At 43.8% G+C, this 17,500-nt stretch overlaps 3 protein-coding genes across 7 annotated transcripts in view; 2 read left to right on the plus strand and 1 right to left on the minus strand.

Annotated features, from left to right (window-relative positions):
• The window catches only part of STK40 (serine/threonine kinase 40), a 35,858-nt gene that overhangs the window by 478 nt on the left and 17,880 nt on the right, over positions 1-17,500 (plus strand). The gene's annotated exons all lie outside the window — the stretch shown is intronic.
• SETD4 (SET domain containing 4) overlaps positions 7,450-17,500 on the minus strand; it is an 18,061-nt gene continuing 8,010 nt past the window's right edge. For 2 of the 5 annotated variants that reach the window (XM_085859514.1, XM_085859511.1), the window contains exons 2-10: positions 13,986-14,081; positions 13,787-13,824; positions 12,382-12,470; positions 11,598-12,171; positions 10,099-10,273; positions 8,921-9,008; positions 8,635-8,715; positions 8,280-8,403; positions 7,450-7,801 (exon numbers count right to left, since the gene is read on the minus strand). In XM_085859514.1, coding sequence (XP_085715640.1) covers positions 7,679-7,801; positions 8,280-8,403; positions 8,635-8,715; positions 8,921-9,008; positions 10,099-10,273; positions 11,598-12,171; positions 12,382-12,470; positions 13,787-13,824; positions 13,986-14,037 — 1,344 coding nt within the window. In that variant the 5' untranslated portion in view covers positions 14,038-14,081 and the 3' untranslated portion in view covers positions 7,450-7,678. Of the gene's footprint in view, positions 7,802-8,279; positions 8,404-8,611; positions 8,716-8,920; positions 9,009-10,098; positions 10,274-11,597; positions 12,172-12,381; positions 12,471-13,786; positions 13,825-13,985; positions 14,203-17,500 lie in introns of those variants that run through there. The other 3 variants (XM_085859512.1, XM_085859513.1, XM_085859515.1) reach the window with 3 other exon arrangements.
• Positions 14,189-17,500, plus strand: part of LOC147010537 (uncharacterized) — an 11,009-nt gene continuing 7,697 nt past the window's right edge. The window contains exons 1-2 of the mRNA XM_085860313.1: positions 14,189-14,258; positions 17,486-17,500. The exon at positions 17,486-17,500 is cut by the window's right edge and continues 173 nt beyond it. Coding sequence (XP_085716439.1) covers positions 14,189-14,258; positions 17,486-17,500 — 85 coding nt within the window. The remainder of the gene's footprint in view (positions 14,259-17,485) is intronic.

Below are 17,500 nucleotides of genomic sequence, written 5' to 3' on the forward strand. Positions count from 1 at the left end.
TGGTTTCCCTGGAAAGGTAGTGGCAGCAGAAACGGTAGATAAGTTTAAATTAGAATTAGATAGGTACCTGGAAGGTATGGAAATGGAGGGGTATGGGGATGTTGGCAGGACTTTTATGTAATTTGAGCATTGATGCGTGATTGTGTGCATGTGTTCAGAGTGCTGTTGCTGGGGGTCTCGTCAAGGGGGGTTGTGTGTGGTTGATGTTTTTTACCCGAGCCCATGCCCCCCCCCCTTCCTGGGGATGCAAAAAGTTGAAAATTTTTTTTTTGCACATTTCCTTCTTTCATCTTGTGTTGATAAATGAGTGTGGTGTTGATGTGAGTGATGCAGGCATGATGGGCTGTGTCTGGATTCCCTGTGAATGGAGCACGGCCAAACAACCCGAGGATGGCAATATCAGCACAGATTTGGAGTTTGAGGGGCTTGGTGGCCTCCAACTGCATCCGAGTTCTCGTTATGTGTATTAGTGAACTCGTTATGATGATAACGTAGTAAAAAGTAGAACGGAATGAGGCTCTCACGTCCCACCACGTGGCAGAGGAAACCCTCATTGACCTTTTAAAGTTCATCCACCCACCCTCACCGAACGCCCGCCCACCCACCCTCACCGAACGCCCGCCCACACACCCTCACCAAACGCCCGCCCACCCACCCTCATCGAACGCCAGCCCACCCACCCTCATCGAACGCTAGCCCACCCACCCTCACCGAACGCCAGCCCACCCATCCTCAACGAAGGCCCACCCACCCAGACGGAACACCCACCCACCCTCACCGAACGCCTGCCCACCCACCTCACTGAATGTTAGACCACCCACCCTCACCGAACGCCAGCCCACCCATCCTCACCGAACGCCCACCCACCCTCACCGAACACGCACCCACCCTCACCGAACACCCAACCAAGCACCCCAAACATCCACCCAACCACGTGCCCAGTTTAGATACTGGAGACCCCACCTTAGTGACGTCATCTTTCTGGCCGCATTGACATTTTGCCCTCCCCATGAAATTTGTTTTTGTATACTTAGTCGAGGTTCATATGAGAGCTAACACACACAACATACAACAAAGGGAGCAGGAGACAAGGGGGCGAGAGAAGGAAGCACACCAACAGTAGGGAACAGGGACATCAGGAGATCTGTGGGAGAGAGGGATGGGGTGGGGTACACAGGACGTCAAGTTTAACATCCATCCGAGTGACGGCACACACATTGATCACTGCCTGTGAAACACCAGGATGGCAGTTTATAGCTGGTTCGAGATTCAAACCCAGGCTAGATAGCCTAGAGGTGAGTGTGCATACCTCTAGGCCATCCTGTCAGCCCTGAAATACCGATACAAATCAATATATCACAACCTTTCTTACTTCAAACATAATCTTAATCCCCTATTTATGTCTACACAAAATATTGGTTCTTGGAGCTGACAGTGAACCTGCAAAGTACTGAAGAGGGGTCACAGTGAGACACAACTAGCAAGTAGCCTGTTGTTCGCTCAGTGGTTCGGGTGGCGGCTTGGGATCCTAGGGTCCTGAGTTCAAGCCCCGTCGGCCGCTGAATTAATACACCAGGGGGTTGACTCAGCCTGTCATCCTTCCAAGGTCGGTGAAATGAGTACCAGTTCCAGTGTGTGTACTGGTAGAGGGGCACTGCATCAGCAACACGGTCGCGCTTCAATAAATGATAGCTACCCCGGCAGGTAAGCTGCCATACGACCACCACCACAACTAGCAAAGTAATGAACAAAAAGACAGAGACAGACAAATATTCTTTCCTTCCTAAATCACAAGTATCTCAACAGGCTGCAGGATGGCCTCGAGATAGACACACTCACTTCTGAGCTACCTAGCCTGGGTTTGAATCCTGACCCAGCTATTAGCTGTCATCTCGGTGTTTCACAGGCAGATTGATTCATCAATGTGTGTGCCAGACGTTAAAACGGGCGTCCTGTCTGCAGGAATTATTTGGTGGACATTAAAAATTATGCACGCTATTGCCGGACACAATGGGCAAACTTCCAAATTCCTGCATAAAACCTACAGGGGTTTTACACTACAGGGGTTAAAAAGGGGACACTGCATCAGCGGCACAGTCACATTCTCAGCAATGATGCAAACCAACAGCCCCAAGCTATAATATACTAAATGGATGAATGAATATCTCGACTTGGCAAAAATTGCACAAAAATTTATTGTTGCTCCGTATACGTTTTGCTTCCTCAACAAAGAGAATAAAAGGTTGTCCGTAGCTCAATGGAGTACTGCTCTCCCCGATGGGCGGGCACCCCAGCATCACATCTGTCTCTCCCGAATTCTGTGGAATCCGAAGCTCTCAAAATGATTGGAATCTCCTGACATAAAGTCGAAGCACAAGGTCTGTTTTGCTCACATCGGGGATAGGTGGGTGGTCTCTGTTTTTTTTCAAAATTCCTCTCTTCTAGTTTAACTCTTTCTGTCCTATTCCAGGATGTATGTGCTCTTCCAATAAAACTATAACCCCCTCCCATTTAAAACTCTCAAAATCCAGGCTGACTGCGCATCTCCATTCCGTCGTTCCCACTTCTACAAACTGTGGAACCACCTTCCAGGGGCTGTTCTTTTCTACTCTTCCCTCCAGGGTTTCAAGCAGGTGGTACACCACAATCTCACAACTATCCTCCTTACCCACAATCTTTATTGCCTCCATTTAGCCTTCCTAACTCAGCTCTCTTATTTGCAAGTTATTGTGTTTTCTTCCCTGAATTATCAAATGCAAGTCAATTCAAAAACCTGAAGATTCAAGTCTGAGCTATTCAGCCTTCCCCTATAGCATCGCAGAAAGCTTATTGCTGCTGTAGTTTTTTTTTGAATGGTACCACAGAGTTTCTTAGACCCATAGGAGTACTAAACCACCATTTCAAGGAATTGTAAGAAAAAAAAATTCTGCACTCCCAACGCTCCCGGCACTCCCAACACTCCCAATTTCCGACACTCCCAAGCTGTATCTCAGAGCCGGCTGGAACTTTTGGAATGAAATTTTGCATCAATAATGTGACTTGACGTAATTGTTTGACCTTGGCCTATTTTTAAGGTCATGACCTAATTAGACATTTTAACATTTTTAAACAAAATTCGACTAAGGACTCTCCGATCGGAACAAAAGTGCCCTCCCTAGATAGCCTTTGAGCAAGCTGCATTTACTGTTAATTTACATCATACCCCTCCGGGTTAAAGGTCAATGTCTTGCACCCCTAAGAGTGTTGAACCACCATCTAAGATTTCATCCATTTTTTCTGGGGATGTCCGAGGACTTTCGGAATGAAATTTTACATCAATAATGGGAATACAATGTATTTTGGGTCGACATAAAATTTTGACTTCGTCCTAATTTTTAAGGTCATGACCCAATTATAGACAATTTAACATTTTTCACCACAACTCGACGAAGGCATATCCGATCAGAATGAAACTGCCCTCTCTAGATGGCTTACACCGTGGTTAAAGGTCAAGGTAAAATGCGGTATGGAAAAAAAAAATGGGATTTTCTTTTGTCCGCTCAATTTTGCCAACGCAGAATCTCAAAGACTGCTTGGCCTTTCAAGATGCTCTTGCATCATAATAGTGTACCAGCACTGAAGTTGTGCACCTGACATTTGATTCGTGTACTTGACCTACTTTTTTTCGGATTGTGACCTAATTAACAAAAATTTCGGATTGTGACCTTTTTGATTATAACTTGAAGAATAATTTTCCACTGATTTTCAGGATGTTGAGTTTTATGGATAGATTGGAGATGTAGTCAGATTGGAGATTGTGTCCATAATTTGACATTCGTTGGAATTTTTTGGAGAGTAGCTAACCCTAACATTTTTGGAAAGCTTAAACAATACCAAATCAGAAAATCCATGTTTCACCTTTTTTCAATTCATATAATGTGGTCAAATAGGTCGTTTTGGGGTAAAAACCCTTTTTTAATTTCAGTTCTGAAAATTAAAAATTAATCGCAACCAAGCAACTGATGATGCATAATTGTTAACTAGAGGACAGTTCTTAATATGGAATACATATATCTGTATTTTGAGCAATGGTTACCATGGAAACGGCTATCATTTTGTCAGATTACCATTTATTTAATGTATTACTTTCAAATCTTGAAATAAGTAACGCATGAATATGGTGATCAGTGAAATGTACTTAATGTCAAATATGAGTTTGTAGCCAAACGGCATCACTGTCTCTAATGTCACTCATCATTGCCATCGTCATCATCACTATCGTGGTCGTGCCGTTCAATGTTTGTGTCCTCGTCATTCTCACACGAAGTGTTGCACATGCAAAGATCAGTGCATGTTAAGTTCTTGGCCCTGCAGGAACATCTCTGTGATGAACATTCTGTCTTGCACTGGCACCTTATCATCTCAATAATTGCCTTTGGTGCAGGGAGAATGTCTGTTGTTGTCGGTTTGAGTTGACCACTCGTGTCCTTGTGGAAGCCGTTCTTTAATGGATTCAGAAATGTTTGCTGAGAAATTGCTGCTTGACCCCAAACGTATGCCTGGATATGTACCCGCATGATATGCTGCCTCAGAGCACCGACAGTTGGTGGTAACTTGTCATTCTCAGCCATGTTCTTACAGAAGAGATGCCACCGAAGTTCAGGGATGCTGGAAATATTGACACCACTTGGACAATAACTTGAACAGACAAATCTTGCTAAAGTTGTGCATAGGTCCTCTGACAGTTCAGCATCCTTACAGAGCACAGCAAAGGCATCTACCATGTCGTCATCGGCCTTAAAGTAGCACTGGAACCACTTTGCTTTACCATGTCGAGCGAACCGCCCAGTATTATCGGCACCTGTGAATGCGTGGAAGGCTGGCAATGCCTGGGCTTTCTCCTCACCTAGGGCCTTCCAGATTGGCTCGATTTTGACAATGCGAGATGCCATTGAGATAGATGTGTGTCTTGGCAGGAGATGATAGTTTGCTTTGGCAAGAACCAGAACATCCGTATCAGGTGAGAATATCATCAGCTCAATATCTCCCGTGTGTTGCTGTGATGCAGCTATTGCTTGCTGGGTCATCAATGTATCGGCCTCCTCATGGTTATTCGCCTCAAATTGGAGACCCCTGTTGCTCGACGTCCGCCCAGATGCCGAAACGACTACCACCTTTGTTGAATCGCGGTTGTATGCTCGAGTTTTCTCTGCCAAGTACTCCGTCAGATCAGCTTTGGTTTGATCATGGGACAGAAATCGACTCATCGTGATGTGTTTGATACTGGTATCATACTTGACCTGATATTGGACTGGTGCCTTTCCTTGACGTCGTTTGTCTCTGGTTGTGCTCTTGAGGGAATCTTGCTTGTATGTATCAAGAACAAGAATTACATGGTCGAAGTCTGACCCTATCATTGAAACATTCACTGAGGTCCTTCACTGTCACGACCATTGCTGGTTTCTTGGTCATTTTCTGGACAACTACCATTCCACCCACGACTGCAACCTTCGTGCTCGAACTGCCATCAATTACAGCATCAGCGGGTGCTGGTTCCATGTGTGTGGCATCAAGCTCATCTTCTGGTAAAGACGGTTCCTTGTTGGCAAACTTCTCCAAGTTGTGGATTAGCTTCGACTTGTCGGTGCATGACAGTAAGCTACCGTTTGGTGCAAACAGGGCCCTCGGTGTCACAGTGAATTCAAAGTTGCCAATTGCATCCTTCTGGTCGACATCCCTGCTGAATCTGGAGAGTACCATCAGTCTACCATACAAATCCTTGGTTTCTTTTAGAATTTAGATCTACTGTCTTGTCCCTGATCTTGATTGCTCGTGTTGTATTGCCAGACATGTACATTCTGTTCTTCTCCTTCTTCACTGGCACCATTGATCCATTTAGCAACAAAATCTTCACAGAGATTCTGTCCCGTTTCATCAATGTTCAGTTTCTGTGGTACAAATATCCACGCCCAGCAACCGTAACCTGAGTCGATGGCATGGCATCGCCACGTGGCGTCACCTATGTTCCCTACAAGATCACACTTACAATACATCAAACTACAAAAACTTAAAATCAAACGTTTTACTACTGAAGGTGCCGAAACCTTCTGATATTGAACAACAAACACACCAAAGTTTCATTGCACAGACGGCCATTTCCATGGCAACCAACTGTTCCAATACTTGAAAATCATAATACTTATGTGTAAGTTAGTCATGGTCACTATATTTTTTACAATTATTTAGGCCATCCGATGGAAAATATAATTTTAAAAAATATATATTAAAAAATGGCAATTCCACTCCAAAAATGCTGTTTCCATGGCAACCGACAGTCAAAATGCAACATTTTATTCTCTTATAAAATCCATTGTTAGCCATTTAACAGTAATCCATCATCAGTTGGTTATTTTGTATTGTTTCAGATTTTTATCTGCGTCTCGCATAGCGAACGCTGACTCTCAGAGAGCTCCGCGTTGTTCTTTTTCTTCTTGTTCTTCTTCTTCGGGTGAAGACAAAACCTTTAGGACGCGGCTCTTTTATATACAGGATCCGTATGTCCTTTAATACTAAGCATCTGTACACATCCTCGCATTGATGGTGCCTTTTGAGAGCGTCTATCCTGAACTTTTAAATATATTCGGACATTTGCTTTAAAGTTTCGAAAAGTTCACGTTACGATTTAAAGATTATTCCATTTAATGTGTTGTAATTTCGTAAATACACTATTTTCTCGTCATGGAGGAGGAGCCTCCATGACGGGTCTCGCTATTGGCTCCATCAAGGCATCAATATCGGAAGTTGTTGTTGTTATTGTTTTGTTTTTTTTGTTTTTTGCCGCGTCGCGTTACGAACGCTGGCTCAAAGAGAGCTCCGCGTTGTTGTTCTTCTTCTTCTGGTGAAGACAAAACCTTTATGACGCGGCTTTTGGACACATTGTCCTTGTTTAAAATTGGAATTCAAAAAAAGCGTTTTTCACCCCAAAACGACCTTTACAAAAGTTGAAAAAAATGTGAAACATCATTTTTTTATTTAAATAGATTTTAAACTTCTCAAAAATCTATCGGTTTGCTACTCTCCAAAAAATTCCAACGAAATTACACAAGGAACCTGACTAATGGGGACACGCTTTCTTTATTTACACTCTATCCCTAAATGTTGAATGTTCAGGTCATAAGGTGGTCCAAAGAAAATATGGCCATCATTGGATCACGGGCGAAAGGTAAATCGTGGGCATTTGTCAAGGGGGAGGCCTACTCTTGGTGATCACTTTTTGAACGCAGATATCTAGTTCTGATTCTTCTGCTGGCAGGTCGAGGTATAATCCCAAATCACGCTTCTCAGCCCACATCAGGCAAAGCAATCAATTTGGGAAATGAACTGCGGTATTTTCATTCAGTTTTGTTGATGAAGGAGGAGGGGGGGGGAAGGTTGATATATGTACAAAAATACACTGCAGAGAACCAAACATGCGGAGGAACACAAGTTTATGAATACAAAAACCGACATTTTGAAGCGGTAATCCAAAAATTGTTGGGTACAAAATACGATCAAATTTTTTTACAATTTCAGCACAATACTTGAAAACTTCAATTTGACAAGTTCTCCAACCTGATTTCTTTTTCCTTGAAACATGAATTCGTTGTTGAGTGCATGTGGGTAAGACCTTGTGTTTGTTTGTCCGACATTTTAAGGCCTGCTAGAGGCTGTTCTGTACACCCACATTGGGCAGTGACAAACATTGCTGTAGAATTTCCAGTTCTTCTGTGAGCAAGGTGATGACCGAATTTGTTGCCTCATGTCGCCGTTCTCCATGTGGTACCTGAAAAGATGCCATACTTAAAGCAGAGTTTCACACAAACACTCGCCATCACGCACACCGCTTGCTATAATATATACTAACTTCCCAATCTCAGCACACTTTACCACACTGGTACAACAGGTGTACTTTAACATCGTGCTGCCGCAACAGGTGCACTTTAACAACACACTGACACAACAGGTGCACTTTAACACCGCATTGGCACAACAGGTGCACGTTAACACCATTCTGGCACCGTTAACACCAACAGGTGTGCTTTCACACCGTGCTGGCACAACAGGTGCTCTTTAACACTGCAGTGGCACAACAGGTGTACTTTAACACTGTAATGGCACAACAGGTGCATTTTTTACATTGGTACTGGCACAACAGGTATACTTTAATACCTGAAAACCAACAAGATGCACTGCAAACCATTTCATGAGATTAATGCTTTGTGCAGTGCCATGGCACTCCGTGCACTCATTGCTGTCTGTACCTTAGCCAGTCGTTGACGTCGATCATTAACCAATTGCTCACACAGCTGCAATGCTAGCTTGGTCGCCATTGCCTGCATGGAGTTGGGCACAGAACGCCCAACCACAACGTCCCCGAAAGAAATCCTGAAGAAAAAAAATAAAACCCACGCACATGCATCATTAGACCAACAACAGTCGGCAGCAAGCTGCTGGATCATGTTGATACTCTTTTCAATAGACCTCAAAGGCTTCAAGAGATTTGACATTTTCGATCCACAAGATTCGATCGAGATGTTTACCACATCAAGAGTTGATTTTTCTTTCAATGTGCAATGCAAAATATATGACGCACTTGGACACAGGTACTATTGTTACCGATGGTGTGGCTTCAGGGCTAATGCACGAAGGACAACTTGAAGGTTCCAAGAAAGACCCCCGGCACCGATAGTCATGTCTCTGTCAAAGGAAATGAGAGAAAATAAAAAGACAGTGGGGGCACCAAGGAACGCTGCGAACCAAGTTTCACCCAAATATCTTGATTTGTGGGAAACTGCTTGAACTGCGACACTCATCAAACAGCTACATTGTTAAAGAGGTCGGCAACAAGTCAAAACAATGCACGAATAAGCTGAATAATAAAACCAGACACGTGAGAGAGTACCTGTCAAGACCTCTCTCCACCAACGCCATCAAGTTCTTCTGCATGGATTTTTCCAACCGATTTGCCACAAAAACTGCGAGCTCATCTTCTGGTGCAGAACACACAAGGACAGATGTGAAAGGGCTGACACTCAATAACAAAGCCACAAGGATCCAGAGATGGCAAACTCAACACACAGGAAGAGGTTGTTTGGCCTGTGCTGCACATGCTGCGTTCACTTCACACTTACCGAACCAATATGGCGACAAATGCAATTCCAAGTCTTACTCGTCGTATGAGATGTTTTGGGTTAAAGTGAGTGAACAACCACCGATTCTAATGTCTCTTACAAATAACGAGAGTGCTTCATGATGCGAACTTGTGCCCCTGTATGACAGCAATAACAGTTTGAACTCCAAGCCCCATGAGAGTCGTATGCAACCCATAATGGATAACTCAGAGGGGCACTCACAGGCATCGACTTCGGACACCACAAAGAAACATCACTGAATACAAACAGTACATTGGATCAGTCATTGACTATGCCAGCTCATCCTGAGCCTCGAACCTATCAAACACACATCTCAACACCTTAGAGACCATACAAAACAAAGCCCTTCGCATTGTGACAGGTTACACATTAACAACAACCATCGAGCGCCGACACACAGAGGCAAAATCAATCGAAGAACACTTGGACATGAGAGGTGCGCAATTGCTTACGGCTGCAAGTGCCAACCCTAATCACATGTCCAACCATCCACAGTACAGACCTCTGGACACATTAAGATTACACCACAAAGCTTGACAACGACATCCTTCAAAACATCCCCCCCACCGATCAATGACAACTGCAAAAAACACATCCATACGCACATCAACATAAACACATAACCTTGACCCAAACACTATCCTGGGCACCAAACCTCCACCCATTGACGACACAAATCTGATCGTGTACACCTTTCACAGCTCTGCTGTGGACAGCACCCACAGCTTTTACAGTTCAAACAGAGACTCGACACCACTGACGCCTCCAATCTCTACCAGGCCACCCCACAAACAATAAAAACACATTATGAAAAACAGCGTGGACCTAGCTCCACGAAGGCAAAAGCACAACTTCTAAGATCTCTGGGTCGCTCTCGGGAGATTGATCGGCTATCCCCGTGCCGCGAGCCTGTTCGAGCAGAACTGACCTGCATGTAAGGGCAACAAGCTGTAGGGATTCGGTGACGTCACAAATCCATATTCCAACAAGAGTTGGTGGTTGCTGTGGTCACCGTATGCAATAAAAGCCTGCTTCCAACGCTCACATGGTGAAAGTGTCCGCACCTCATAGCAGCCCCGCTGCTCATTATATCCTGCAGCGACCTGGACGCACACGGCAAGATAAACTAAACTGGTGCCGTTGTGTTCTAAACAATTAGACTGCAAAATTTCGATGAAAAACCTGGTATTCTAAATTTGTATCAAACATTAACCAAGTTCTGGTGGTGTGACCTCATTCACCAAGTTCCGGTGGTATGACATCATTCACCAAGTTCCGGTGGTATGACATCATTCACCAAGTTCTGGTGGTATGACATCATTCACCAAGTTCTGGTGGTATGACATCATTCACCAAGTTCCGGTGGTATGACATCGTTCACCAAGTTCCGGTGGTATGACATCATTCACCAAGGTCTGGTGGTGTGACATCGTTCACCAAGTAAACCTGGTGTTGCTTAACGGTTAGGGTGGCTGGCTAAAGATGTTAGGGTCTTGAGTTCAAGCCCCTGTAAAACCATTTAACTAACACCAGGTGGGTTGACTCTGTCATCCTTCCGATATCAGCGAAATGATCATGATGGTAACAGAGGGCATTGCATCAGCGGCACAGCCACGCCCACAGAAAATGATGCAGCCAAGAAGCCACAGGTTGCATACAAATCAGTCACACCATTTTAAAGCCTTTTTCCCTGAGCAGGGTTCAGCTTTATGCGGGCTCAAATCATGGTACCCTTTCTTGTGGCAATGTTTTTACGGCCGGATGCCCTTCCTGACGCCAACCCTTTCGTCGCCTTCGACACGCAGGGATAACTACCAGTATACTGGTGCTCATTTCGCCGATCTCGGAAGGATGACAGGCTGAGTTAACCCCCCCCTGATGTTAATTCAGTGGCCAGCGGGGCTCGAACTCGGGATCCCGAGGATCCCAAGCCACCACCCTAATCACTAAGCCAACACCAAGCTCTGTCAGGTTGCATACGAATACATTTTTTTTTAAATCACCAAGTGCTGGTGGTGTGACATCATTCACCAAGTGCCGGTGGTGACATCATTCACCAAATGCCAGTGGTGTGATCATAGTGCCATTGAAGAAGGGATCGAACCCAGGATGTTCTTAGTCGGTAATTAAAACGAAATAACTGTCCAAAAGTCCAGTTTAATCCTCCATCTGGCATAAAATGCCAAACTGGTGTGATTGTAGTGGGTTATTATTTAAAATTTTTTAAAGGAAAGATCAACCAAACCACTTCAACCACAGGATGCAAATGAACTCTTATTGTCCCACCTGGTGGTATTACCATTATATCCAATGAATGTAATTTTTGTGTCCCAATTATAAATGTCTTCAATCATTTCTCTCGAACAAAATTTAAAGGATTAAGAAGTTTTTTTTTAAATATAAAATTATCTCTCAATCCAGGCTTACTTGTGCAGTGGGACTGTGATTGAGCAGATCAAGGAGTGGAGCCAGAGCAAAATCCCCAGTGGTGCCTCCAGTTAAGAGAGGTGCTGGGTGGGGTTGCATATACACCGACCGTGTATTGACCGTTCCCCATGCCCAAAGGAAGGCGCGGAACGTAAAAATACTCGACACGGGACGAGTGAACAATGGCTGTATCGAGGTGATGAAGGGCCAGGCACTTCTAAACGCCACTTGAACGAAACTCGTTTGCTCGGTGGCATGGTGGGACAGCACGGGTGGGAGCGTGTCACAGAGTTGCTGCGTGAAGAACGCCGGGCATGAATAAGAGTTAGGCAAAACGAAGAGGTACGGCTTCCAAAAACCAGCTTGCAATGGCCTTGATGCTCCAGTCGAGTCTTTCTGAGAACAGATGCTTGGCGTATCGAAGAAAGAATTGAAGTTGTAGTGCATGAGGTCAGGAATTACTGAGTCAAGGCATGGTGTGATCTTCTGAGGTTCAACAGAAGTGTGTGAAAACCACAACTCGGACACCAGGAAGATACAAACAGCTTGGAGAGGGGTGAGATGCAGCTTTGATCTGTCAAAGTAATAATGTATTAACCCTCAGTGTAATAGAGGAGTTCAAGCGACAAAATAATTACTGACATATGGATTCCTCAAGAACGAGCGAAGTAAAGCTACGACAACAAGTGCCTATCTTTTTATTAACCGAAACAAGAAATAGGAACGTCGGACCCATAACAATTCCCTATGTGAAATACCCCAATGATTTAGAATGGAAACTCACCGTACAATATAATCGCCAAGGTAGCTCTGCAGAACAGTGTCTGCGGTGATGAGAAATCTCTTTGGTAAAGCGACGAGAAGATCGTTGGACTAAAACAAGATGAATATCATGAAAGCGCCGAGTGAGGAAGCAGTCACTTGTGTGGTACAAAGGCTGATGTATAATTAAACAAGACAGCTGACAGGCGAGTGTGCATTGCTCGAGGTCTCAAATATCCTGCCAGCCCTGGTGTAGATATTATTTTGTGATAAATATTACATACTCAAAAACCGGCATAATATCCGAGTCCCCTCCTCCCTCGCACCTCAAATGTCATCCTCTCTCTCCTCTCTTACTCTTTCCGCTTCTCTTCTTTTTCGCAATTTATCCAGTCTTTCTCTACACCTCACCCCTTCCACCCCCAATCCTTCTTTGATGTGTAATATAGAGATGTAGAGGACCTCTCACGCTCCCTTTGTATGCGTGATTGAAATTGATGAAATTTGTGCAGACACATACGCAGACGAGGTTCATGTTGATCGGCAGGATCAATCCCGAAAGGACAAACCACCTCAAACTGTGCCCAACACAGTCTTTGGTCTCGGTTATGCTGCCACCTAAATATTTCAAAAAACAACGCAACTTTTTGCAAAGCAGGAAGTAATTGTGGTGGCCAGTGTGAGGTTCCGATAAGCCACGTCCGCAGGACGTTATCGGTTGAGGTGATGTGCTCAAAGTCAGAAATGTTTATTTCGGGAATGGGACACTCTTAAAGCCCATCATGGAATGGTGAAACTTGATCGTGTGTGGTCGTCACAAGTATTGGCCTTTTGCGTGATTGATTGTGTTTTGCAGTGATTGGCGAACATGGCTGCTACTGAAAAAAAAAATAGTTTCAGCACATGAGATGGATTTGCAATGGAATCTGTGATGTGAATCTATAATGCAGGTTAAAATGATATATATATATATATATATATATATATATATATATATATATTAGTGGCCATTTGTGATGTCATCTGAAGTGATGACGCTTCTGCAAAATCAGTTTCAACACAAACTCTACTACATTTGAATTCTTCATGATTTGGGTGTGGTTCCGTCCATCACATGAGATGATGCTGACAGGAATCACGGAGGCAGTAACTGCCCAGGCAAAACTAGCATTCCTTTCCTATAGTAATTATCTGCAGACTACTGTAGTAGGACTGTAACCAACTCTAGTATATGAAAGTACGACTATCATATACTATAGTTCTGACTGCGGCATTTTTGCCTGGGTGATGTTGCTCAGACAGACTGGCGATGAATGAAATTTTCATGACCATTATTCAAACCATTTACGCAAGGTATACAAATGACACAGCTCGACTTTGTCAAATTCTGGTGAAAACATGTGGATGTGGAGAATGTGCGAGCTCACCTTTATTGTTTTCGTAGCTGCAAGCCCCCTCCCTGTTCCTGAAAAGCAAAGGTAGACACAATTATCACATTTATAAAGTTGACACAAAAGGCACGAGTTCGACCACAGGTTGTAATGACAAGGTATTATTATAAGATGAGTGCTGCAACCAAGAACTTGCAAGATTTGGAACATCAAAGGTACCGCAGGAATATCCTACCAACAAACGTCGTCGGACAAAGAGGAGCTCCCGTGAATCCTTGCTTCCTCATCCACCGTGCCAAGTTCACGTAAGGTTCCAGGTGGCTCAGGCTTCCTTCACACAATTTGCAGGAAATAAAGTGTAGTTTGTAATCATAGGTTGGTCTGATCCAGTATTTATGGTTCCGGCACGGTTCAGTCACGAGTGGAGACGTTCAAGACATGGGAATGTGGAACTGGCAAAACGAGAAAGGAATTGATGGGCAGGTCACTGGCCTTTATCTGCGTCAAAGTGTGACCTCACAACCGTGAGGGTACCGATCTTGCGTTGGCATGCACACGTCGATGCAAGATTCAGCAATCTCATCAGATGTGACATTAACAATGAAGATTTTGTTCTTTTATCGGCATCTATTTACGAGCTATCGGCATCGTGATGTACAGACACCGGTCTGTACTTGGAATTGTGTACGTTGATGTTTTTTTCCATTTCCCCAATAGGAAATTTATTTCATGGCAATCTAAACACGAATATAAAATCCAGGAGCTTAACAGGTTAAATACATTAATAAGGATCTATCGGTGGGGAGACAGCGGGGGTATGAGAGGGGGGATTGTCACCATATGCACCGAGGGACACCAACAGAAGTATTTTGGTTAAATTCTATTTCATTTTTATTGTTGAGCAGAAGAAATTAAATAAATAAACTACCTGGAGGTTTGCAATTCGGTTTCAACTGGAGAGTTCATAGAACACCTTACCCCAGACACGCGCAGTCTTGAGAAACAATGACATTGGCGAGGTATGCAAGCGGAAAATTTGATTGGTCGTGATGACGGAAAATGCCGTCATATTTTGTCCGAGTACATCACTGCTAAACGGAATGGTTTGAAAAGTGTCATCAAGGCGATTTTGTTTGACAGTGCTCAAGTATAAAATTCAATTGAAGCAAAATATCGATTATAAAGGTTGTAGAAAATAATTAGGGAAGTTTACCGAGCAACCTTGCAACCCTTACACCAGAGAGAACTAGAACGGCATTCGGTGGAGCACATACCTCCACCAGGTTGAACAGTTTACGTTTTGTATCCCACTGTTAAAGCTGGATCTGAATCCAGACCTGAACCAAAATCTAATCGGCTTGTTCTTATCACCGACCTAAAACATTCACCAAGTTTCATCTGGATCCGTCTACGACTATCGGGATATCGTGCTATATATCGTTTATGGCCCTATCTCTCAATGGTGAAGAATCACTTGAAAAATTCTAATAATCGGATCCGGATCTTCATCAAAATCTAATCAGTTCGTCCTTGTCACACACCCAACTTGTCCTCCAAGTTTCGTCCGAATCCGTCCATAACTTTTTGAGATATCCTGCTCAGAGGCAAACAAACAGGTGAGCACAGTGCCTTCAGAAAGTATTCACACCCCTCGACTTTTGTCCCATTTTGTTGTGTTTCAGCCTGAATTTAAAATGGATTAAATTTAAATATTTTTGTCACAGATCTCCATAAAATACCCCACAATGACAAAGTGAAAACATGTTTTAAGAAGTTTTTCCAAATTAATTAAAAATGAAAAGCTGAAATGTCTTGCGTCAATAAGTATTCAACCCCCTTGAGTCAATACTTTGTAGAAGCACCTTTGGCAGCGATAACAGTTTTGAGTCTTCTTGGGTTATGTCTATATCAGCTTTGCACTTGTGGATTCGGGGATTTTCTCCCATTCTTCCTTGTAGATTTGCCCAAGTTCTGTCAAATTGGATGGGGATTGGCAGTGAACAGCAATCTTCAAGTCTTTTTACAGATTCTCAATGGGATTCAAGTCTCGGCTTTGGATGGGCCACTCATGGACTTTCATTGTTGTCGTTCTGAAGCCGTTCCAGTGTTGCTTTGGCTGTATGCTTGGGGTCATTGTCCTGTTGGAACATAAATCTTCACTGCAGTCTCAGGTCTTTTGCACTCTGAAGCAGGTTCTCATCAAGGATTTGGCTCCATTCATTGTCCCCTCTATCCTTACAAGTCTCCCAGTCCCTGCCGCTGAAAAGCATCCCCATATAATGATGCTGCCACCACCATGCTTCATGGTAGGGATGGTGTAAGAAGGGTGATGAGCTGTGCTTTGTTTCCACCAGACATAGCGCTTTTCATTCATGCCAAAGAGTTCAGTTTTCATCTCATCAGATCACAGAATCTTTTGCCTCAAGCTCTGAGTGTTTCGCGTGCCTTTTTGCAAACTCAAGGTGTGCCGTCATGTGCCTTTTTCGCAGGAGTGGTTTCCGTCTGGCCACTCTTCCATGAAGTCTAGATTTGTGAAGTACTGCAGAGACTGTTGTCCTTCCGGCAGGTTCTCCAAATTCAGCAAATGAACTCTGTAGTTCTGTCCGAGTGGTAATTGGGTTTTTGGTCACCTCCCTGACGAAGATGCTTCTTGACCGGTTGTTCAGTTTGGTCGGACGGCCAGCTCTAAGAAGAATCTGAGTAGTTTCATATTCTTTCCATTTCCTAATGATGGAGCTAATTGTGCTGTTGGAAACGTTGAATACTCTAGAAATTGTTTTATACCCTTCCCCAGATCTACGCCTCCTCACAGTTCTATATCGGAGTTCTATGGATATTTCTTTGGACTTCATGGTGGAGTTTCTGCTCTGACTTTCACTGTCAACTGTGGGACCTTATATAGAAAGGTGTGTTTCCTTATAAATCATGTCCAATCAATTGAATTGGCAACAGGTGGACTTCAATCAAGTTGTGGAGACATCTCAAGGATGGTCAAAGGAAATTGGATGCACCTGAGCTCCATTTGGAGTGTCACAGCAAAGGGGTTGAATACTTATTGACTCAGGACATTTCAGCTTTTCATTTTTAATTCATTTGTAAAGATTTCTAAATACATGTTTCACATTGTCATTATGGGGTATTTTGTGTAGATCGGTGACATAAATTTTTTTTTAGATTTAATCCATCGTAAATTTAGGCTGTAACACAACAAAATGGGACAAATGTCGAGGGGTGCGAACACTTTCGGAACGCACTGTACAAAACCTACATACACCTTCGGTGACGGAGCTAACAAGAAGGCAAACATGCCACATAATGAAGCTAAACATTCCATTCTTACATTGCATCTGTTGGCATGGCAATAAGTCTCAGCACTGAGAGCACAAATAAACGGACTTGCTATTCCTCATGAAAATAGCAAGTGTTCCCAACAACCCAGAGTTCAGTGGTTCCAACGGAAAACATGCTCGAGAAACTGGCCGGTCAATCAGACCTCCTACCAAGGCGGTGCACACTGATCGACGTGCGACCATACGATCCTGATCATATGATGACTGCAACGGTGGAGGACGAAAGGCTTACTCATTGAACTGGCCAGACATTCACGTTGTTCACCAACGCCGAGCAGCCGTATCGCCTCAAGGTGAACGTGAAATGGGATTATCCAGACATGTTCAAAACCTTCATTCCTCGTCTGGGTGGAATGCACCGCACTTATGAGCTTCGGTGGTGCAGTTGGAACACTCATGT

Source organism: Eptatretus burgeri, chromosome 16 (genome assembly GCF_056783735.1).
Source record: "Eptatretus burgeri isolate ZD-2024b chromosome 16, Ebu_testis_v1, whole genome shotgun sequence".
Classification (NCBI taxonomy): domain Eukaryota; kingdom Metazoa; phylum Chordata; class Myxini; order Myxiniformes; family Myxinidae; genus Eptatretus; species Eptatretus burgeri.